Below are 24,616 nucleotides of genomic sequence, written 5' to 3'. Positions count from 1 at the left end.
TATACAAGGACAAAAACCAAAATGATTTGATCAAGCACTGGCCACATGTTTAAGGTGTTTATTTTGATTTTTTTGTTTTTTTTGTTTTTTTGTTACAAAACATATTTCCATCCATTTGACTGGTATGTCCTGCTTCACATGACTCAAAATCCCAATACAATAATGGTTCCAAAATAAATGTGAAAATGTTCAGGGGTGTGACCAATTTTGTGAGGTGACACACAGATTTTTGTTTGTGTTTCATAAAAAACTGAAGTACTGTATTGCTATAATAATAATAATAATAATAATAATAATAATAATAATAATAATAATAATGATGATGATGATGATGATGATGATGATGATAGAAGTGAACTCACAGCCATTCAGACTATTAGATAATCTGTTATCTTATTTAAAACAGAAACAGACGCATAATGATGTTTTATTCACGTGATCGCAGTCAAAGGTCATGCCTTACAATAAGTGTTGAATCTGTGATCGTAAAATCCGTCTTTTTACGGTCAGAAAGCACGTCATGACGTCGTGAAACTCAGCGTCCGATCAGGCCACGCCCCGGGCTCACCTGAGCGCAGGTAGATTTGAGGCAAACTTTTACATGAAGCCAAACAGCCAAAGGGAGAAAAACGACACCGCGGAGTAGACTTCTAACTTGGGAGTTTGTTCATACGGAGAGAAAGATAGCGGAAAGAAACAGGTTTGTTATTCTAACTTGTGTTTTACGCATTTTTTGTTGTTGTTGTTGTTGTTGTTTAAAGAAGAAGAAAAAAAGTTCCGGTTTTGGAAGGAGACTCGAGCTCTACAGAAACAGGTGTTTTCTATCGCTGTAGATTAAAAGCTCGTTATCTTGTCGACTCATTAATGTCGCAGGTGTCTCGACGCTTTAAAATCCAGCAGGTGTCTTGATGCTTTTCCAGCTCTTATAAAGTCCAAACTGGACAAAATGATATGCAAAAGATTTTTTTTACAGTTTTTGTTTTTGTATTTGAGAACGTCTTTGTACGGGTTTAACCCCGGTAACGCTGTGTGGGTATGTTGAATTGGACATTTGCTCGGTGTCGGTGGGTTTTGCGAAGCCCAGCTGCAGTTCTTGGCGTTGAACGGTGACTGACAGACAGCTGCAGGCCCAGCTCTCCTTCTCTCCTTCTCTCCCGTCTTCCTTTCATTTCTCCCCCTCGCCTTACTGGTTCTGCCACATGTGCAAGTTTCTACCTGCCTGCCACAGAGTTTCACAATAGTTTCGGCTGCATTCCCAAAGTGCTGCGTCTTCCTCTGCCTCCATCCGAATCGGAGTCTGGATTTGATTAAAATGATTGTTTCTGGAAACGTCACTGAGAATAAAGAGGATTCGGTTGAGAGCGCTTTGATTTTAAAAAATAAATAAATAAATACTTTTAATAAAATTGCCTGCTGAAATTCGACTTAAAAGTAATTAAAACGAAAAATGATCAAGGTATCTTAAAAAAAAAAAAAAGCACAATATTGTATGAAAAACATTAAATCAGAATTGGATTAGCTCAAGACTTTTGGCTCTGGCTGATGGTCTTTCAATTGATATGCAATATAAACTTATTGACTGAGCTTTAAAACGCATTAAACACAATTTAGAAAATGTACAAATACAAAAGTACATGAATATATATGTGAGTATTGCTGCTTTGTGTCAATACTACGGTACTTTCTTTTAGGGGTGTCATAGCTGTCAAGTCTGGTTACTGAAGTGAAACAGAAACGGCTGAAGGAAATGATAGTGGGGAGTGAAATCAACGTTGATCTGAAACATACTGATATGAAATTAGTGCAGCCTATTTATTGTGCATTATTTAGTCATTTAGAGTTTTTAGGATTTTTGCCTTGCAGCATCAGCCCTAAGTTCGAATCAGTTCTGGCATCAGTCTGACTTTGGATCTTTCTTTGGTTAGTTTACTTGTTCTCAAAGCATACCAAGATTTTCTCCACTTTAGTTTTCTGACCCACTGGTTTATGGAGAGAGACGGCAGCCTCCCTGGCTGCTAGGAAGGATGGAGAAGAATGTTGTGTATATCCAGTGTGCAGTGACGTGCGGTGAGGTTCATTGCTGGTGAGGCACTGACTTATGACTTAGACACCATCCATGTCATTGGACCTACGGAAATTTCGCGCATGCACACAACGCTGGGGAGCAACAAGACTAATCTTTTACATGTCATCCATAGCCGCGTTAACTCAGTTAAACTTAAAAATGTAGGTATTAATTTCGTGCTATGATCCACAGCATAGTGATCTGTATTCGCCAAGCTACGCAGACTCGTTGCCATAGCAACAGACAACAATGCCACTTCATGTTTTAGGATTTAACACCAAAAAACATTCAAGAATTTTGCACCCAGAACAGAACATTTAGTTTGTTGTTGTACGTTTTAGGCTTAATGTTTTATTAATAATTGCTGTGGTAGATTAGCTGCCGCTTCTACTTTACTGAATTATTTAGACATACAAACTGTAGCCCATTTAATTAAAAAACTAAAAAACATCTTATTGCTGTCTTACCTTTACGTATCAATGAAATCCATGCACCGCTAATTCTGCACAAAAATATCCGTTCATACAAAGCCAAGTCTATCCTCGGCATGTCTTTTCTACTCCGTTTGAGAATCATCAAACTTTCTTGAAGTAAAACTTTCAGCTCCGGTGTTGGTCTTCCTTTAATTATCTCCTGCTTCAATTGAAAATCTACTTTAGAAAACTGTTTAAGTGTAGAAATGTAGTCTTTCATGTTGACGTCGGAAGAGAGAAGAGAACAAATATATCGCTGTACTTTACTTATTTACTATATGGCTAGCTCCATGGCTAGCTCACTGCGTCTGACTCTGCAGTTGTGCAGTCACAATATCTTGGATCATCAGCGCCCCACAGTCTGTTCTCTGCCGTTTCTGATCGCTCCTCCGCACACAAAACACGATACACACACAGTCGTTGACAAAAAACACTGTACATTATATACATAAGCGAAATTATGGAAAATCAGTCCATATATTAAATGTTTCTTAGCCATTTTATAGCCGGCGTACAGACAGGACGAACATGCTGTCATATAATGGCAGCCAGTGCAGTTAGCGAGAGGTTGCGCAATCCCAGGTGAGGCTCAGCTCACTGCTGCCTCACCGACTTTGCTTCTGAGCATTTGAATGGGAAAATGCGAAAATCCAGCGATTTTGAAGAAAAACTCATCAGAATTGGTTAAGCTAAGTAAAAAATAGATACTTTATAGTACATGAAAATGGCAATATAAATGATTTTATATACACTGCTCAAAAAAATAAAGGGAACACTTAAACACTTAAGTGAAAACTTAAGTGTTCCCTTTATTTTTTTGAGCAGTGTATTATTTTTCAATGATGACAGGTGAGGCTCTGCCTCACCTGCCTCCCCTGACCTCACGTCACTGGCAGTGTGACTTAATGCAGTGAGAATCGCATTTAAATTTTACGCCTCACAGCTGTTCTTATTCCTTTAAGAATGCCCTATTTTAATTGATATTTTCTGCATTTTAAGAGTAAATGAACGGATCCAAAATTTGCTGGCAAATACTGACTTTAATTTGCTTTTTGGTGCTTTTGTTTCTTTGGCATTTGAACCTGTTTCATTTTGACCTGTTATGTTTTTTTCCCCCTTTTTTTGCTCTATAAGAGTAACTAAAACGTGTCAAACTATTTCTTTAAAAAGTTGCTTAAAAAAAGCCATGATAGTGGTAATATTTTTTTCAAATATGTTCTAAAACATTGATTTTGCCTTGAAGTGCCTGCTGTTAGTTTTTTTTTTTTTTTTTTGACCAATTAATCACCTCTCAGAGCTGATCAAGGGGAAGTTATCTGATCGATTTGTGCATATCTACAGTAATTTCAAGTCCTGCTAACCATTGTAAAGGCATGTGTGGAGCAGTCCAGCAGTCCAGGTAGCTGTAAAATGAGTGTTTACTCTGCTGCCAGCGTTCTCTTCTGTGAAGTTCAGAAAGTGGAAGCTGAAACGTCCTGTTCTGTGTAATTACAGCCACTCTGTGAACCTCTGGAGTGTTTGTAGTGGAACGGTGCGTATTTACACAAAGAGGTCGTGCTTTTCCACACTGCCCACTAGCCACTAATAAAACACTTAATCTCTAATGCTTCAGAAGGTTTTTTTAATTTGTTTGCTCTTTTTTTGATGATGTATTCAAAAGCAAATTGTTGTTCTCCATGTCTTGAGTTGAGATCTTGGCTAACGTCTAGAGCAGGTAGTTTGCAAGTTGGACGCTCAGCAGGAGTGGCTTTCTGGCTTAGAATGAAAGAAAACCTACGATTCTCTGAGCGATTCGGCTGCTGGACAAACCAGGAATAAGCAATTACATGTCTGGTTTAAGTCAGAGAACTAGCTCTTCTTACTTTCTTTCACCTCGGATTAATAACTCACTTGTACTTAACATTTGCCTCCAGCGGTCACACCTAGCCGATCCCAAGCCACGTTCCTGCACCTGCTATGTTGCCAATACACAACCAAAGCTTTGTGTTGTCATAAGTGCTTCTGAATACGGAAGTGGCAGGTGGTTCTGTGTACCTTTATTCCCCCCTGTCTGCTGCAGGTTAGGGACAGGTCGGTGAGGCCTTAAAGAGGCAGGGTGCTGATATTCAGACAGCACTACCTCGATGGCACTCCCACGCCCCGGGGCGTGGATAAACGTTAACCACGAAGCAGAGATAACATCAAAGCTCGCTGTTGCCACGGTGCCATTTCCTGGTCCAGAGACACAACAGAGCCACTGTAGAAACCCAGGAAACCCAACTCCAGGCCAGAGGATCTATATTGTAGCAAACAGCCCGTCAATTATTAACAGACCAGTGCTCTCATTCCTCTGCCGTAACCATGGCACCCAGCAGACTGAAACTCGGCCAGCAGCTTGGGACCAGCAGCCGCTGAAAAGTTGACCAGGATGCCCACACAGTGCTGACACTGGGAGCAAGTGGACCCGTTTGGCTTTAGAGAAGGAATTACCAAAGATCGGATTGGCCGACACATATGGATTATTTGATGGGAGAAACTGAGAAGAGATTTTTAGTTTCCAACTTTTAATTTCTTCACTATTGAGCGTCTTTGCATCCTGGTATCAGTGACCAGGTTCTCCTCCGACCGACACAAAAGTGGGAATAATTACATAGAGGAGAAGGCGACTGGAACGCTGCTTTCATCATGAAACTGACACAGCGATTGAAAATGCTGAAACACTTTGGGTCTGTGCCCCCGGAGCCGCCACCGCTGCTGGAGGTGCCTGTAAGTGAATGGATTGCTTCAAATGTAGTGCTTTTGTTAGAAACATAACATCTGATCGGGTCGGTTTGTAGTTGAGGAACAAAATGGGAATCTAAAACTAAACAAAGTATCTTCCAGTCTCCTAGTCTGATCACATGCATCCGTTTATTTTAAGCAGATTCAACTTTTAGTTAAAATTCGAAAGTTGAATTTATCACAGTTGTGACAAACTGCCTCATGAAAATGTTTAAATCCAATCATAAACTTGAAAAAAATAGAATAATGGCTGCTTCTGACTGCTGTTTTTCCAAACTTTACAAAGTCAAATGCATGGGAGGAATTGCTCTCTACATTTGCATTCTAAGCAAGCTGCACCCACAGCGATGCAGCAGCGTTTCGCAACCAAAACCCATGATGCCGTTGTGATTAAATATCAGTTTAAATCCTGAAACCCAAATATGAGAATGTGACACAGTTGTTGCCAGACTGAAAATGTATAAATCATCTGAATTATTAAGCTTTCAGCTAAATTTTGTGGTAAACAAGTATTTACGCTCTGATGAATGCAGAGGAAAACCTCCACAACAATTGTAAACTAATAACTTGACATTATTTTAAAACTTATAACTTTCAGCTTTCTTTAAGTTGCATTTTTGTTGCTATAACCCACTCAGACTGGTATAATAATGCAAGTTAAGCCCTCTGTAAGAAAATTGAACTTTAAATTTGTAAAGAACACTTCACCCTGGAATAGGAAGATAATTTAAATATTCAAAATAAAACACGACAACCAAAAATAATCGATACGGAAATAAAAAACCACACGGAACAGAAACCATTAATAAAATGGATTATGTAAAAAAAAAAATGGAAATGATCGAGCTCATTTTATCATGTGATTAATTACTTAATTGCAACAGACTTGAACATTATCTTTTGTTTTTAAAAATACCTATTTCTATTACTGCAAACAAATGTATTTAATAGTACAGTTATTGTTAAATAACAAAACGATAAAAAAATAACAAGGACGTTGATGATCCCTTTTTTGACTGGAAACATTGCCTAAAAACAATTTTGTCGTCTTGTATATAAATGTAATATCCTTCTTTCAACCAGCTGACTATCAGTGCACAGCAATAGGTAGGGAAGGAGGAAATCTACATTATTTTACACTTCAGCCAGAGAAAACTCTTATCATTTCAAAGCAATGAGACAGACATATTTAGCAGTTTTGAAACGGGAGCTTTTTTTTTTTAAGGCACCTGAAAGCTGGTAACCAACTCATGCTGAAGTTTTAATAGTTAACCTCTCAGTTGAACAACTATTGAAGTCCTTCTCAGGATTAGAGCTCTGATTACAGAAGCTGTCTCAATTAAGGCTGTTTTACTGATTTCATATCAGCCTGTTGAGGTTAAAGGCAGCGCCGCTCCACCTTAAATCCGCTATCCACCTAAAAAGCTTTACAGAGACCTGGAGAGTGGGCAGAGGCTCAGGGGGGAGGAGCGCTCTCCAGGTGAGGTCTCTGAAATGCTCCGCTTGCTGGGAGAGGCAGAGAGCTACCACAGCTGGTCATATTACAGATAATTTCAGTGGGAGGATCGGGTTTCCGCTGGACTGCAGACTCCGTCCCTACAGAAGTGAATCTGAGAGAGAGGCTCTGCGGCCAGACGGCTGCAGTCCTGGGCGTTCTCGTTGTGCGTTTGGCAGCAGATGGGACATGAAGAGCGAGCTGCTTCTTGAGAGCATGGGGCCGCAGGTGTTTGGTTCAGGTTAGAAACCCCAGAGGAAAATGGAAGTAAGGTTCAAGGATCACATGGTGAGTGGAGAAGGTGGAGAACAAACGCTTTGTTTCCCCTCCTATGATGTGATATTAGAAGGGCTTCTAGAAATTGGGATTTCTAGAAGAAAATGTTTGATTCATTCGCTAAAGTGGGAAAGTTACTTTTTCAATCTTTTATTATTTTTATGAAACATCTATTAGGATATGTTGTAGTATTGTCTAATTTTTAGATTTATGTTTGGCTAATTTCATGTTTGATTTAAGATGAACAAAGCTAAATCTGTTTCTGTAGTTTCATATATTTTTTCTGAACTTTTCTGGATTTCTGACAGACAAACCCTATTTAGCTTATTGATAAAGTTGGTTTTGTCTTCTTTAAGCAGAGGACGGTGATTAAAACACCCTGGAATTAAACTTCAGTAGTTCTGCTGTAAATGTAGGTCTGCTCAGCAGTCGCCTTGGCCTCCTTTCCATTCCTCTCAGTAGGAGATTTATGCTCTTGTTTGTGTTTGCTCTTTGCTCCTTCTCTGGTTTTTACAGAGGGTCATTCCTGATTTATTTTCCAAGGTACTTTTTCTTAGGGATGGGCTGGACGAGACGTTCAGAGACTCTCTGGAGGAACATTTTGACCTTTTTAAATGAGCTTCCAGTCAGGAGAATGCAGCTAATGAGCTACGATAAAACTACAGAATCAAACTGTATCGGGTTGTTTTCAGACGGTACCCTGGCATGAAATCAGGTCACAGCCAGCTTTAATTTAGATGATTCTCACAGTTGATGTTTAACTTAGTCAAACAGTCGGCCACCTGTCCAAAGGTCAAACTCTGCTGATCCTTCAGCGTTTGGTAATTATCATAAGCATAGCCTCTGGATAGGTGAGTACGCTAAATTTATGCAGCGCCTTCCACAGGTATGAATCCCAAAATTGTTTCACTATGACATAAAAATGTAAACCTGTTTGACACCTAAAAGAAACATGAAACTACAAGATGATACACAAGTACAATTATAAGTGAAATATTTTTCTTAATGTTTCAAACCTGTTTTTGACTCTCGACAGCGAGTATCTTACTTTACCTGTTATCTTGTGTAACAAGCATCTTCCTCCGTTTACTTGGGGGCGGGGGGGAATTAGCTCACGTTTAGCTCGTGTTTGGCCTGTGTGGAAAATGCAAATCATGCGAGGCATTTCACCTCGTTTGTCCAGGAAGTTGAAGTCAAGCGTTCTCACTGTTGGAAAGCCGCTGCTTTCCAACAAAAACTACTGGATGGAAATGTAACAATTCATCAAATTAAAAGAACCGCTGGTGAAACAGTGAAACAATGTCCGTTTTTGTTTTGATTGCTTGCTTTTTTTTTGCTGAATTGATCTGATAAAACTGTTAACAGGCATGTCTTGATTCTGATGTAAAATCAACTCTAATACTTCACAATTGAGCTGCACAATATGTGCAGCTTATTGATAAAGTTGGTTAAGTAAATTATCATCACTTAGCACAAAACACATTTTGTGTTGAACTGCCTAGACCCAAACAAGTGCTTGCAAATTATTTAAGTACCATACATTGTGACATATAACTTGAAATTATTTAAAAGTTGAACTTGGGGTAAGATGGTGACGTTATTAAGAAACGACAACTAAGTTGTTTTAATTCCAAAATGGCAGAGGAAACAAATTTTTCAGTAAAACTTTGGGTAACACTTTATTTGAAGGGTTGTGCATAAGACTGACATGACACTGTCATAAACATGACTGTTGTCATGAAGTGTCATTTGGTAAATAATGACGCTTTTAATGCAAAGTTGCTCTAAAAGTTGCATTGAAAGTCCATTAAAAATACCAACTTTGCATAATTTTGTAAATGATGACAATTTAATGCAAAGTTGGCATTTTTAATGGACTTTCAATGGAACTTTTAGAGCAACCTTGCATTAAAAGTGTCATTATTTACCGAATGACACTTCATGACAACTGTCAAACATTCATAAAGACTTCTTTATGTTCATGACAGATGTTATGTCATGTTTATGACAGTGTCATGTCAGTCTTATGCACACCCCTTCAAATAAAGTGTTACCAAACTTTGTTGCTGTGATGGAAATAATCACTTTTTCCCTGTAATCTGGATTAGACTGCTCATTATGAGTTCAAAGCAAAATCACATAAGCAATTTTTGAATACTTTAGTTATTTCAGTTATTTCTCAATTTTTGCCATTTCAACCAATATTGCCTCATGTTTTCCTAATACAGTGAAGCCCTGTCACAGAGACTCTAGTGTTTTAAAAATAACGAAACGCCTGCATAAACCGACAAAAGTTTTGGCTGCAGAGGAGATCAAATATTATTCCACAGTGAATGTTTACATAGTCAGACACAGAAATATGCTGCAATTCTCAGACGTAGTGAAACTGTAAATGGATCGTCACTAAGCCGATTGCATAAGTTTCAGCAATCATTTTCTATCTACTTTTCTTTTCTTTTGGTTAAAAATAAATATTACATCTGACAGCGTCATCAGACTTTCTGTAAATGACTCCACATTAGTAATACTGAAAGACTCAGAGACCAGGATGGTAGTTTTATCTTTTTATGTTGTTTTATTGGTTTAAAAAAGACTCGTGTCTCACCTGTTGTGCATACATACATGAACATAGCAGGTAACTCCTCCTCCTAACCGGTCAGGCGGGATTGAAATGGGTGTGAGCACGTTCATATCGGGTTGAGGCAAACAAACAGCCTTTCAGTTCTCAACATCGACTGTCTGCCGTGTAAGGTCCAGCTTTACATGACTGAATTAACTAATCATATTGTCATTTAGCATAACTGTAAAAAGTAAGTTTTTTTGTGTTTGTTATTTTTGTCTTTTTCAGAAACCAGGCATGGACGAGTTAACGATATGGGAGCAGCACACGGTAACACTAAACAAAGTAAGCGCCTGTTTTTGTCATCCTGATGATGAAGAATCTTTGATAAATGAGGGGAGGAAAAACATGAATGAGTATGGAAAAACGTTTCGCTGCTGTGCTTTGGGTTTTGGCTACTTCCGTGGAAACTAGCAGGCTGGGTGTTGTTTCGGTGTTTGTCAAGGCCGTTGCGAGGAACCTCGGGGTCTAAGGTGGGCCGTGCTTCAGACATCTAGCTTCCCCAGCAGGAATTCAGAGACACACCCTGCTGCGCCCCGCAGCACCAACTGGCTCGTCACCGTCCTGGCGCTGGAATGTGCTCCTTCTCTCTCTATCTCTACGCTCAATCACCCACTTCGCCTGCATTTCTACCCTCTCATTTTGCTGCATTCCTCCTCTGCCTTTAATGTGCTTTGTGTAATTTTATCCTTATCTCAGTCCTCCCTCTTTATCTCTTCATGGCAGGACCCAAAGGTGGGTTTTGGTTTTGCTCTATCAGGAGGGAAGGACAAGGCTCACCCGGACACCGGAGACACGGCTGTGGTGGTGTCGGATGTTCTGCCTAATGGACCGGCCATGGGACGCCTCTAGTAGGTTTCTCCTTTTGATACGACAAGTATTTTTCATAAAATAAAGAAGTGTTGATATCAACCTACAGAAAGGGGCTTATATGTGTGGCTCCTTGTGCTTTTATTTTGTAGCCACAAAGACCAAATTGTCATGGTCAATGGAGTTTCGATGGAAAACGTTCACTCCAACTACACCATTCAGGTCCTCAAGTCATGTGGCAAGACGGCAAACGTTGTGAGTAACTGCAGAGGCTAAAAATAAAACGGCTGCCAGGCCAGTCATCATGACAAATGTTGCTGGATGATAAATTGTTCCTGAAGTTATTGCGCTAAACGATAATGTTTTTTAAAGTAATACAATAGTAACAATGGCACAATAATGCAAGAACACATTCTCAAAGATTATCACTGGAACTGGGAGATATTATAAATATCCAAAATAAATAAAGAAAACAACAGAAACGACAAATAAAATGAGTTATAAAGTCTTTGTAGCTCTTGAACCATGTCACATTCTGTCTAACTATAACCACAATCCTCAGTTTCTCAGTTTATTTTAAGGGATTGAAATCACTTAAAATCTACAAAGTAGCGCAGAAACTTAAAGCAGAGTTTCATACCTCCAAATAAAATTCTACACAGTTGATATCATGAGTAATTTGAACCCAATATAAAAGCCACCATTCCGTAAAGGCTGCAGAACATTAGCAAATAATTAGCATCGTAAAGGTCAGAGGAAGCAGAGTTGGGTTATAAAACAATATCCCATAGTTTGAACATCTCACGCTGTGGTTCTTCTGTGACAAAATGTTAATAACCTGCCGACAGGCTGACGTTCTCTTTAAATCTCTGACCTTTCTGTCTCGCAGACAGTAAAGCGGCCTCGAAAGATCCAGATCCCAGCCACCTCCAGGCCGACGAGGGCCTCCTCTCAGTCCAACCTGCTGGATCAAGACGCGCCGAGACGAACGCGCCGCTTCTCGGACGGCAGCGACAACAGGGACGGCGGACGCTACAACACCCGCCGCAGCCCCTCGCCTCAGCACAACGGGCACACGGGGACGCTGCCGCTGATGTCCGGATACAAGAAGCTGCCGCAGAACCGCGCTCCAGACAAACCGATCAAAACCACGCTAGTTAAAAAGAGAGCCACAGATGGTGGGAGCGCCGGATGGAAATGCAAATGGAGGTTGTTTTGGTGCCAGAATAATATTGGTTCTTTAAATTCTGTTTTGCAGAGTACGGACTGAAGCTGGGAAGTCAGATATTTATAAAGCACATGACAGACAGCGGACTGGCCGCCAAGGAAGGCACGCTGCAAGAAGGAGACCTAATACTGAAGGTGAAGATTTCTGAAATTTTTACTCCATGCAGACTGGTTGGAAAAGCATGAAAATGTCCTCTATCTGTTATGAAGGAAGGAATCTAACCACTGCTTTTTATTAATCCATGTTGAAATAGATCAATGGCATGACGACTGAGAACCTTTCCCTCCTGGAGACCAAGCACCTGGTGGAGAAGAGCCGGGGCAGGCTGACCATGACGGTCCTCAGGGACGACCGCAAGTTCCTGGTCACCATCCCGGAGGTGGACGACAGCCCCCGAAACAGCGAGGACGAGCTGCGCAAGGACAGCAGCTCAGAGCTGGAGGGTAAGAGTTACTGAGAGGTTGGGAGGATAAATCATAAGAGTTTGGGCTCAACATCTCTGCATGCAGCGTATCTGGGTAACTTCATCAAAACCGCTTTCTGTGACCTATCAGACATTTCAGACATTGAGGAGGACATCGCCCCTCGCCGGATATCACGTCAACACACCCGAGAGAAACGGACACGCAGGTACAGACCCACACAGTTTTTTACATTTTCTTTCATTTGTTAGTTGCCATTTTTAAGTCGTGTTCAATATTTTTAACCCAGAACGAGAGCCGAGCCACCGCCCCGAGCCAAGTCCAGGGATTCATCGCCTGTACGCTCCACACTGACCCGGCCTGCTCTGAAAGCTTACGCCCCTCGCAGAGGTACAACCTCCAGGAAATTAGCTTCCTTTCATAAATGCTCATTTCATTGTTGCAATAAAAATGATTGTCTGGAAAACAAACAACTTTTGAACTAAATGAGTTGAGATGCATGTATTGTAAGTTAGTTTTTAAGACCACCAACTAAACAAATCACATGTAGGCAGTAAGATGAAATACATTTATTGTTGTTGTTTCTAAATGTAATTAATTTTCTCGTCAGCTCCGTCTGAGTCCGAATCGGACCGCAGCGCTTCTCCTCCTGCCAGAAGAGAGATTCCAGTAATGAAGGACTCCAGCAAATACAAGTCGGTTCATTTAGGTTGAAAATAATTTTAAGAGGTTTTTGACGTGTGTTTTGAAGTTAGACATTCACTTCTTGATGGCTTGATTTGAAGTTCCTTTTTGAACCCATGTCATTTAGTTATTGTTAAATATATGTTATATTTTTGCTTTCTCTACAAGCTGATTCATAATTGTGCCGTTACTCTTCTGCATTCACTTGATAGTTTTCTATTAATTATATTTTATTGGATTAGTTTATAAAGTGCATGTCTTTATTAGCTCCCTGTACAGTAAAATGATTGAGATACTTACTGTGAAGACTTTAATGACGTCCGTCTCTTCCTGCAGACCTCTTCCAGGATTGGCTGCCCTCCCAAACCCACGATCTTCTCCTGTGCAGAACTGGACCTTAACCCGTCCCCCCTCCTCCTCCTCAAAGCCACGCAAGCCAGTGTCTGAGTCCGACTCCGACCGCAGCGCCTCCCCACCTCCACGCAGAGAGAGCCCCGTCCCAGACACCAGATACAAGTACGGACTGCATTTTAATTCACTGAGAGATTTGTGCATCCTTGTGTTGCTAAGACATTTAGATAGCCCAATCAAATTGTGAACATAAGTTGACTCTTTAAATATGTTTTTTAAAAATAATAAATTATTCCCATCTCCTCTGCATTGTTTCTGCAGATCTCTTTCTGATCTTCCCCATATTGGTCTGAAATCCTCCCCCATCACTGTTCGCCAAGAGCCACCAAGAAGAGTCAACTCCCCTGTCAGGATCCCACCCCCAGGTCTGTATAAACACACACGACAATCCAGCTTCCTTGTGACGTTTTGTACCCTCAACAACTCCCTGACAATATTTACTCCAGTTTTAAGTGCTTAAAATAAAGTGCAAAAAGAGATGGCCAAGTACACAAGTGCTTAACACCTCTATGAATGTTTTGCTAGTTCCTTTAAAAAATACACATTAACTTTTAAAGGATTAACTCCCTAGTTGTCAGTACAAAATGAAAACATTGTAATTAGAATAATAATTTACAAAAAAATCTCACACTACTGCATTGAATGTTAATATTTTACTGACATTTTAGATTGAAAACCAAAACAAAGTAATGCATAATTGTGAAACGGAAAATCATGCATGGTGTAAAAACACTGTTTAGCAACGAAACTGAAAAAATGTGCAATGCATTTCTGTTTAAACCTTCTGAGTCATTAGTTTCATTCCCCAACTCACCCACAGCATGATGCTGTCTCTACTTTGTTGCACATTGAGGTTAATGTGTTCATAAAGAATTTTTTTTTTCTTTGCATGTACCTCAAAAATTCAATTTTAAAAAACCAAGCTCTTAAATTCAAATAAATTACAGTTGCAACAAGACAAAATGTAAAAAAAATAAATAAAAACTTAATAGGATGTGAACGCATTTGCAGAGCTCTGTGGTGCTGCTTTTAGTTTACGGTGTAATAAGGGTTATTCTACTACGTTCTGCTCGTTTCCAGATTCTGATTCTGAGTCGGACAGCACGCCGGCGCCTCCTCAGAGGCACAGCACCTCGTACAGCCAGGACTCCATCAGCAGATACAGGTACAGATGAAGGTCCTCCAAAACCCATACCTGAAACTCTGCAAGAGTTTACCAAGCGGACACTGGCCAGACTTCACGACTCTCCCTCTGTTACCCTTAGCTAATCACAAACTTCCGTTTGATTTTGACAATTGAAGCAGCCCTCTGTGTTTTTGTGATTTATTTTTTCTTTTGGTGTGTGTGTTTATTCGTTTGCTTATTCTGGACCAGTTTTTGTTTGTTTTGTTTTTTTGCTTGATTTATTTTTTGACTGTGTATCACTTGTGTTTACAGTTTTTGTTAACAAATAAAATGAATAAAAGTGGCTTTTACAGAACATGTATGTGGCTGTATTGATCAGAGTACTTATCAATGAAGCAGCGCTGCTCCAATCAGACACCAATAAACTGATCAGTCATCAGTTCCTGAAAATCTGCATGTGTTTCAAAGCATGATTTTTTTAAATGAGGTTTAGTTCAGATCTTTACTGGCCCAGAGGCTTTTACCTACCACATGATTAAAATGGATCATTTTGATTGGTCACAATGCAGTTGACCTTCACACAGAGAGCTCACCTCAGAGGTAATAAGGTGAATATTTACCACTTAAGTCTCAGATTATCATCAATATAGCCACGGGTTGCCCCCTCGTCAAACATAACTGAGATTTGTTATCTTCCTCCTCCCTCACTCCCGCCTCCCTCTTCTTTTGTTTCTCTCCCAGGACCCTGCCGGAGGTTTCTCTGCAGCCTCCCGTCGAACCGCCTCGCTGGAGCGAAACCAGCGACCTGCCAAAGAAAGGTCTGCATGGAAGGGCTTTTTTTTTTTTTTTTTTTTTACAGATTGCTTTAAGTAGCTTTGAAACCACATTCCATATATTCACTGACCTTTACAGCTAACTCAGGCGCCGAGTCAGATGCCAGTGACGCATCCGGCCCCCGCAAGGACTCCTCAGGGGGCAGAAACTCAAACACAGCCAAGGGGAGACGCAGGTGAGATAACATCTCGCACTCTCAGGTGGGCTTCATCTACTTTCTACAACGTCTGTAATCTCCCGAGCACTGGGTTCCTGCACCAAGAAGCTTTCATAAGTTGGCACTTTTGTGTAAACATAACCTTCCAAAACAATTGACCTTAAGAGTTCCTCAAAGAAAGTAAATTTAACCTCAGCTGTTGACAGCAAACCTGAGCAGGTGGAAAGTCGGATCATAAAAATCCTATCACACTTTATAGGCTTACACAGGCCTGCAAAGGTATCGATACCTGTTGTACTTATTTTGTAATATTATAGTAATATACACAAATGTATTTTAAAATTCCTAAATGTAATATTCAGTACACCATCTCTGATGCTACTATTGTGTTATTGAGCTGAAATTTTTTTTAGAAATGGCTTGAAAAATCTGCCATTACAGATTCTAGTGAAAGTGTTCAGAAAATTGTTGCTTCAGGGATAATTTTTTTCCCTAATGTTTGGTCTTAAATTTTAGATTTTCAGCTTTATACACCATTTCAGATTCTCATTTGCTTATTTATTACCGTAAGTAAAACTACTAACACAAGGGCGTTTAACCTAATTTATATACGCTTCTAGAACCAAGGAGGTCAATTTCTTGAAGCAGAACATGAGAAACTAGAACATCTGGTTTATTTGTTTTACACATACTCATCTGCCATCAGGCTTTTTTTTAAATTTTTTTTTTTATTGCACACGCTGGTGCACATGACTTGACTTCCTGTTCAGATTGCACCACATTACATTTCAGCTGCTGAGAATCCAAAATACACCAGGATTACATCACTCCATCGTCCAAACAACAAATTGTTCGTGTTTTAAACTAGTCCTTGTTGCTAAATATATCTGCCAACATATATTTATTAGCAATATCTAAATCTGTTTGACATAAAGCAAAGTGGATCAGAGAGGAGAATTATATCTGACTCGCAAAACGATACTCCAGCTGATCGGTATTTGTAATTTTTATTGGTTACGTTCAATTTCTGTCCAGTGTTCAGAAGCTGAAGACTAATGAATATTTTAAGCAGAAAACTACAACTTTTTTCCCTCATAGTTTTTATGTTACTGATAAGTTTTTTTTTTTTTTTTTTACATTTTGTTGTTAGAGTCCTGTCTAAGAAAGCAACTTCACTTGCTGCGAGGAGGGAGCCTTCACGTCAAGTCAAATCCCCCATCAGGCCGCCTCCAGACGGTGGGTTTACTCCGTTATGTTGAGCTCTTATCGTCCTTTTTGACCATGCAAACCATGAAAACGGAGTCACTGACCAAAGTCTTTTGGTTTCTCTTTCAGAATCCTCTGAGTCAGATGAGCTTTCGCATCTCAGGAGGTCTGGCAGCTCCGAGCGAGAGCAGGACCACCACAGGTAACGCACAAACACCTGAGCAAATTACACCAGAACTGGATTGTTTTTAAATCAAATATAATGACCTGAAAGGTCCCACTTTAACTTTTTAAACGAGTTAAAGTGGGCTGTTAAGAAACATACCTCTTATTTTTGTTCACTGATTAATTGTGTTGATATTCTAGTTAGTTTGACACATTTTTAAATGAAATTTTTTATACATTAAAATACTTCAAAAGAATATAACACAGCAATATATTAACTAACTTAATAAGAAATGTGGCTTTTAACAGACCTAGATTAAATAAATTTCTGTTAATTTAACCTCTTCAAAATTTTACAGTAAAATAAAATAGAAGTTGGAATATAACTTTTATTTTAAGGTATGTAACAGGTTTTTGGTTCAATTAACTTAATAAATAAAAATCAAATCACTCCATTCATACATTAAGGGTTCTTTAATTTGCACTCACCTAAATGTAAGTTGGACAGAGATAAAAAAAAAAAAAAAAAAAAAAGAGAGGCTATAATTAATTACTTGGTGTCTTAATGGTAAAGTGCAGATATTTTTATAAAACAAATAAGCCACTTTTTTTCTTGTTTTTTCCTGTACCTCTTAAAAATACAAATTAAAAAGCAAAACAAAAAGTTACCTATATTTCAAATCTTGTTGGGAAGCTGATTTATTTTTTTATTTTGTTGTTCATTTAATCTTTTCTTCTCTGTGATTTTAATTAATCTCATTTTCTCCGTCCACTAGCTTTATCTGCCATCAAATTAAGATTAAGCTGTGTGACATATTTGTTTGAATCAAATGAAAAAGCTGCAGGAGTGAGATGGAAGAATAAAGATCTGTTTTTCACTCTGCAGTGTTCCTCGTGCTGCAAACGGAGGCGGCACCGTCCGGTCTGGGATTTCAGTGAACAACCCTCAGCTCTACTGTAAGAACATTTAACGTTTAAATTTATTACAATTCTTTGTTTATTTTTTTTCTTATTGTATGGTTGCCATGGTTATAATTCCATCCATGCAATTAGCTTAGCTGTGACGTTTTGATTTCTCTTGCAGCCAAACCTGCAGAGGAGCCTCTCTACTTTCTACCTCCTGACTCTTACCCATCATCTAATCCCGGGTGAGAAATATATTCTTAGCAAAACTCATCTGTATTTAAACTTTATAAAAATAATTCTAGTGATCTGATTTGTTTGGCATATCATTTTATTTCATTTTTTATTTTTTCTGCAGGTATAGCTCTGATGTAAACACAGTGAGGTTTGTCAAAGGGCGCAGTTTGGGCCTCAGGCTGGTGGGAGGCAACGATGTTGGGATCTTTGTGGGCGGAGTTCAGCCAAACAGCCCCGCATATGAGGAGGGAATGAAGGAGGGAGACCAGATCCTCAAGGTGACCTTTTCTGAGTTATTCACATTTTTATTTATTTTATTGGATTGAATGGTGAGGCCAAAAAAAGAACAAATGTAAACCAACTTAAAAACCTGTTTAAAAAGAAGCTTATTGGGAAATATGTTGTGTAATATGAGTGTTGCAAAGACCATAAATACTATCGATGATATAAAAAGTGTTTAAATAAATTGTACATCTAAAGATGAGAATGTGATATTTTTAAATGTCATGTAAGGTGAAAATAATTTGTTTATCTGGTGTTTGGACATTTAATTGTTTATAAGTTGAAGAGTATGATCATTTGTTTTAATTTTAAAATTGTTTTTCCTTCTTCCTTGCTTTCATTTTTGTCTGTTCAAAATAATTTATTTATAAATAAATAAATTAATTTGGTGGTTTATTCGGCTATGAAACTGAATCAAGCCTTTGGTCTTTGTTTGCTTTCAGGTAAATAATGTTGATTTTGCCCATTTCACGCGAGAGGAAGCCGCCAACTTCCTCCTCAATCTCCCAGCGGGAGAGCGGGTGGAACTGTGCACTCAGAAAAAGATGGACCGTAAGTGTGGAGCACAGCTGATCAAGGTGCGATTTACTTTCCGTGTTTCAGTCCTAACTTCTACTCTGTCTTCAGTTTACAAGAAGATCATCAAGTCCAACCTGGGGGACAACTTCTACGTCCGGACGCACTTTGACCACGAGGCGGACAACTCCAAGGGTCTGAGCTTCACCAGAGGAGAGGTGTTCAGGGTCCTGGACACGATGTTCACCGGGAAGATCGGCAACTGGCTCGCTGTCCGCATGGGGAACGACCTGCATGAGATGGACAAAGGAACCATCCCCCACCAGGAGCGGTGAGGAGACGCGTTATATTCCTCCTTAAGCTCGTTGACCTGCAGCCACTTACAACCTCAAACTTTATTTTATTTGGATTTTATGTGATAAACCAACACAAGTAAAGCATGACTGAAAGATTAAGGCACTATTTATTCCTTTTCAGTCAACCAAAATCTTTTACTCTTACCACAAATTCTGTTGGATATAGGTATCGACTTTGACTAGGCCATTTTAACACATGAATGGTTTTAAGACAGATCAATCAAACTCATTTTCATGAAAATTATGGCAAGGTGTATTAATAAATGTGAACTGTTAAAACGTCTGTCTTTGGATTCAATGAGTGCTTCTTAAAGTTAAATACTATTTATTTATTATCCTTTCACACTGATATAATTTGATACTATGGAAACAAAAAAAATATTTATTTGACTTATAAAATATTTAAGTGCACAGCTGATCTCTTACCTGAGCTGTGGTTCTCTGTAGCTCCTCCAGAGTTGCATTCATTTCTTTGCAGCTTTTCTGATTACAGTTCTTCTTTCCCCGTTTCTCAGTTCAGGTTCATGGCCATATTTTGATCTTTCCATTTTCTATACAATGATTTTCCCAGCTTCAAGCTGTATTTTTGTTTCACTCGGTGATGTACTGTTGTCACATAAGGTTTTTATTTAATATATTGAAGCTCAAGGGTGTAATGTGGCAAAATGCGAAGACGGGTTTGAATAAACCCCCTGGTTAAAACGTTCTTCCAACAATCGCCTCCCGCAGGGCAGAGAAGCTGGCCACCATCGAGCGAACGCAGCGGTCCACTGGAGAAAGGCAGGCAACTGGGCCGAGAGCAGAGTTCTGGAAACTGCGAGGACTTCGTGGAAACAAGAAGAATGAGAAGAACAACAACAGACGGACTCGGGAAGACCTGCTGCAGCTCACCATTCAGGGCAAATTCCCGGCCTACGAGAGGGTCTTGCTCAGGGAAGGTGGGCTCGGGTCTCTCACACACAAACACATGGACACGTTTAGTTCAGAAAGTCACATTCGGTTCAGTTTTAAAGCAGCTGATTGTTTTTTTTTTTTTTTTGGTTTTTTTTTACCAGCTAATTTCAAACGACCAATTGTCATCCTGGGACCCCTGAATGACATCGCCATGGAGAAGCTGGCCCATGAGATGCCTGATAATTATGAGGTGGCAGGTGAGTTTCTGCTCGTTGTTTGACCATTTCTAACCTTTCTCACGAATAACAGAAAAGCATTGCACATATTGAGGCTTGCTCCTGATTAGTATTTGTGTTGAACTTTATTCTCACAGAGATGGTTCCGCGGGGCGGCGGAGGAGACAACAGCTCCACCGTTATTAAACTGGACACTGTGAGGAGAATAGCAGAGAAGGTGAGAAGAAACCATCAAAATTCAACTTTAGATGTTTCATTTCTCAACAGTGGAGACGTTTTGCTTCCTGTGTCATCCTCTGAATTATTTGGGGGTTTTTTGCAGGACAAGCACCCCCTGCTGGACATCACTCCCACCGCAGTGGAGCGGCTGAACTACATCCAGTACCACCCGATGGTGTTGTTCTTAGACCCCCACAGCCGCAAAGACGTCAAGGCCATGAGGCACAAGTACAAACCCGACTCCAGCAAGAGCTCCAGACGCCTCTACTCCCAGGCCGTCAAGATGAGGAAACATGCCAGCCACCTGTTCGCAGGTATGCCTCATGTTAGACGGTTAAATGGTTAAATGCAAGATGTGTTAGGAGGGATAGAAGTGTTTTCCTCTCACTTGTGACTCAGGAGCGTTCACAGTATTTCTCCTGGTTTTCCCCTTCAGCTCGGATAGACCTGCAGCCCGGCTCCCACAAGTGGTACGACTCTCTGAAGGAGAGCATCCGGCACCAGCAGTCCAAACCTGTCTGGGTGTCAGAGGTCACGGTATGTCGCGCTGCTCTTCCTCTCCACAGCCCTCACACAAGTAAACAATGGAATATTTCGATTTCAGTCAAAAACTTAGAACTAAGAATTGGAACCAGGAAATTGGCTACGATTGTGAGATAATATTGAGGTTGTTAAATGTTGTGATGTCATCTCTCCTGATACTATTCCTGTGATTTTAAATATCATAGGATATAGAACCTTGCATTAAGATTAGGAGGATTTTATTTTAATAGTAGACAAGTTGAGCTAAACCAACCCAAAAATAAAGGAGAATTTATTATAACTTTGTAATAAATTTCAATATTTAATGATTGTTGGGTAAAAATCAGAGGTGGATTGATAACCCCACATTTTTACTCAAGTAAAAGTAAAAATTATGTCACAGAAAGTTACTCAAGAGTGAAGGATATTTCATAAACAGGCTACGCAAGTACAGAGTAACTGATGCTAACATCAAATTCAATCATTTTAAATGGCATTTTCAGATCACAAGAATATGAAAACAACTTTATTTTACAATTTAAATTAAAAATTATCCTAACCAATGTGCTGCAACCAAACTTGATTTCATGAAGGTCATTTGTGAACCCAATAATCTGAGCAAATGGCCTTTTGTTCAGTAAGACAATGTTAATATTGAACTTTTTTTAAACAGAAAGTGGACTTTTAAAACCTCTCCAAATCTCTCTTTAACTCTCTCTAAGTTTTTGGACTTTCATCTCCCTTTTTGTGCCTAATGTGATGCCAATAAACTCTTTCTGAATTTTGTCTGTCCTACATTAATAGCAATGCCAGTTTGATAATCGTCATGTTACAGTTTGCAGACTGTTTGAGCCAACATGCATGCAATTTGTTCACATCCTGACGTTGGCTCATGTTGACCACATCTTCACAGTGGTTACACACACTTGTGTGTTCAAGGCGTTTCTCAAGCCAGGTTGTTTGTTTTGAAGAAGGAAGATGGCTTCATCACTTTTCATTTTCAGAAATTGTGCCTGTCGAAAAGAAAACAAGGACGGATCTTAAACTGACTGAAGTGAGGCACTAGTTTAAGAATCACACAGTGGGGGAATTCGTGTTGTTTTTTTCCATCAAATACCCAAAATTATGTCTAGTCTTACGATCAAGTACATTTAAAAAGACTCATTTTCTAACCTGCCTGGTACAGTTTGAATAATTCACTACAGATTTAGTTAGGGGGCGCTGTGGCGCAATTTTAAAGTTCTTCCTATTCAGCTTCATTTGTTTAAAACCCCTCCATTCATGTTCTCTTCTGTCCAGCTGGAGAGCGGAGGAGAGCAGGACTTGGATGCTCTGGACCCGACCCAGATGGACTATCTGAGCGCTGCCAGCGATCTGGAGGACACCGACGGAGAGGCCATCACAGACGGAGAGGCGTACACCGACAACGAGGACCTGGAGGAGGCCTATCCGGGTCAGGAAGCCGCCAGGTTCCCACAAAGCTCCAGGGGACCCGGAGCTGCTCTGGCCCGATCGTCCGAACCCGCCTTGGAGTACGACACTCCGGCTGCCGACGAAGAGCTTGGTGACTACGGCTATTCGGACAGAGAAGTCCCACCGTTGATGCATGTGCCGGAGCCCAGGTCAGCCCGCCGGGAGGACTACAGCCCACCCCGGAGCCCTGCTGAGCAGGAAGAGCCATCGCAACGCAGCTTTACAGACTCTGACTTTGATGGTCTCAATGTAGACGAGGCCAACACTCACTCAGACGGACCGCCAGACTTTGTAGCCCCCGACCCGTCAAATCGACGATCGGTACGCGAGCCGTCATACGCCGAGGAGCAGCCGGAGAGCTTCCAGCCTGCCCCTCTGTCTGCTATTGAGGAGAGACTAGAGCAGGTCTGTCCAAACAGAAAGTTTACTTTATTACAGTCAATCAATTTGAGAATTGTTCTGGTAACGTCACAATATTTGAGAAACAGTTTAACCCTCCACTTCTTACTGGGATTAAACATGGAATGAAAACAACTTATAAGTAAAGACTTTAAACAATATGTTTTTAATTTGGCACATATTGGCCTTATGTAAAGGGAGAAAAAAACATTTACAATGTTAGTGAGGTTTTAACACCCACTGAGAGCATGAGGTTCCCATTTAGTTTGGGCCTTTTTTGGTTTACTTGAACTTTAATGTTTCTATAAAATGGTATCATTAGACAAAATATGGTTTCAATGAAACTTAAAAGAACAAAATCTACAAGTTTGAATTTTTTCTGGATTTTGTCTAATCCACACAGGGTAAAAATTTAAAAATATAGGCTCACATATATAAATACACCCCACTAATATTTGGAAAATGTATCTTTGAATGAGCTTATTTCACAATAGTGGCTGAATATTGTAGCCTAGAAAAGTGTAAACACTTTCCTGGCTACAGAAAGACATTTTACATGTTTCCCCAGAGTTTACAGATTAAAATGTTTGTGTTCACCTGCCTACCATTTAGAAAAACAGCCAGGGAAGACAAAGAAAATGCTCTATTTTATGTGTTTTAGAGCTTTATGGTTGAAATTCGGCTGCCAAAAAGCTTTTGAGTCAAGAGTAGAGTTGCATCTAAAGTTAATTCAACTCAAAATGAATTAAATTCCCCGTAAAGTACTGCTGTTCCTTGACAAGAATCCTCCTCAGTGCTTTGTTGTATTTGCATGATTTCAACACAACAAAGCAAACTTTTATTATGAAGAGTTTGAATCTGTTCTAGTTTTAAATGCGTTTTTCCTTCTCTGTTCCAGACGCGTGCGGCAGAACCACAGACCCAACCTGAGGAAAAGAAAGGCCCGTCGTACATCGTGTAAGTCCCGGCTCCCTCTTTGTGGGATTCATTGATTAAAATGAGACTGATCCACTCTGACTCCTCACCGTTCTGCCCGTCACCTCCTCAGGTTGGCCCATCACCACCAAGCAGTCCAGTACAGACGCACACAGATCCGAGGCAGCGACAGCTCCGACGAGGATGAGGACGAGTTTGACGAGGAGGACGAAGAGGCCGACGACATTGAATGGGGTCCGGCAACTGAACTCTAGATACTGGGAGGATTAAAGCTGCCGACAGCTAATCCAGGACAGACGATGACTATTTCAGTCCTTTAACTCATTGTTTTCTTAGATTGTTAGTTTCTCTAAAGAGGGCGATGTTTTTCTTCAATGTATGAGAAATTACCAAAAAAAATGTCTCACTGAAAACATTTTAGATCAAAGTGCCTGGTTTTTCTTTTTTTTTCCCTTTTTATATTTATTATGTTTTTAAAACTACTTAAAGCAACTCAGTCTGTAATGTACAAATTCTAGTTTTATTAGAAATCATTAAGCAAAGTAATGTTAACCCTAACCTACCCTTGAGACCAATTAAGAAACCAGTTTTTAAACCTTTTATACAATAAACAGTTTTTTTCTAATTTCACAATGAGTTCATGAAATCTTTTAAGTGCAAAGACACAACCACGATCACTGAGGATGATATCCGCAGTACAAATATGTACTAAGGACAAATATGTGACAAAAAACTTTAAAACCCTGAGATCATCCTGCTGCAGCCATAAGGACAACTTAACATGAATGACTTTGCTCCTAGTAAAGGGAAGAAAAACCCTGGAATATAAATATTTTCTCTCCAGACCTTTAAAATGTGAAAGTTGTTCATAAGAAGAGGATCAGTAAGTTGACAGGAGATGTATTCTGAAG

At 39.8% G+C, this 24,616-nt stretch overlaps 1 protein-coding gene across 4 annotated transcripts; it reads left to right on the top strand.

The window, feature by feature from the left end:
* Nucleotides 1-540: 540 nt before the first annotated feature.
* On the top strand, nt 541-24,338 carry tjp3 (tight junction protein 3). Of its 4 annotated transcripts, none has more exons than XM_008407253.2 (30): nt 541-700; nt 9,918-9,974; nt 10,416-10,540; nt 10,652-10,754; nt 11,389-11,677; nt 11,758-11,861; nt 11,981-12,170; nt 12,282-12,357; nt 12,439-12,539; nt 12,760-12,844; nt 13,170-13,349; nt 13,506-13,609; nt 14,325-14,409; nt 15,112-15,188; nt 15,283-15,379; nt 16,512-16,597; nt 16,697-16,769; nt 17,619-17,689; nt 17,817-17,880; nt 17,994-18,150; nt 18,598-18,706; nt 18,782-19,001; nt 19,756-19,964; nt 20,082-20,177; nt 20,294-20,373; nt 20,479-20,689; nt 20,812-20,912; nt 22,197-22,775; nt 23,668-23,726; nt 23,818-24,338. In XM_008407253.2, the coding sequence occupies exons 2-30, from the start codon at nt 9,927-9,929 to the stop codon at nt 23,957-23,959; spliced, it is 3,921 nt and encodes a 1,306-aa protein (XP_008405475.1). In that variant the 5' UTR covers nt 541-700; nt 9,918-9,926; the 3' UTR covers nt 23,960-24,338. The 4 variants fall into 4 exon arrangements, with proteins under 4 accessions (XP_008405475.1, XP_008405473.1, XP_008405474.1 ...); XM_008407251.2 differs by lacking the exon at nt 541-700 and adding an exon at nt 4,936-5,283; XM_008407252.2 differs by lacking the exon at nt 541-700 and adding an exon at nt 6,838-7,081.
* The last annotated feature ends 278 nt before the right edge of the window (nt 24,339-24,616 follow it).

The sequence above is a fragment of the Poecilia reticulata genome, linkage group LG4 (genome assembly GCF_000633615.1).
Source record: "Poecilia reticulata strain Guanapo linkage group LG4, Guppy_female_1.0+MT, whole genome shotgun sequence".
Classification (NCBI taxonomy): Eukaryota; Metazoa; Chordata; class Actinopteri; order Cyprinodontiformes; family Poeciliidae; genus Poecilia; species Poecilia reticulata.
Note: the sequence above shows the minus strand (reverse complement) of the source record. Positions and strands in the feature narration are given on the sequence as shown.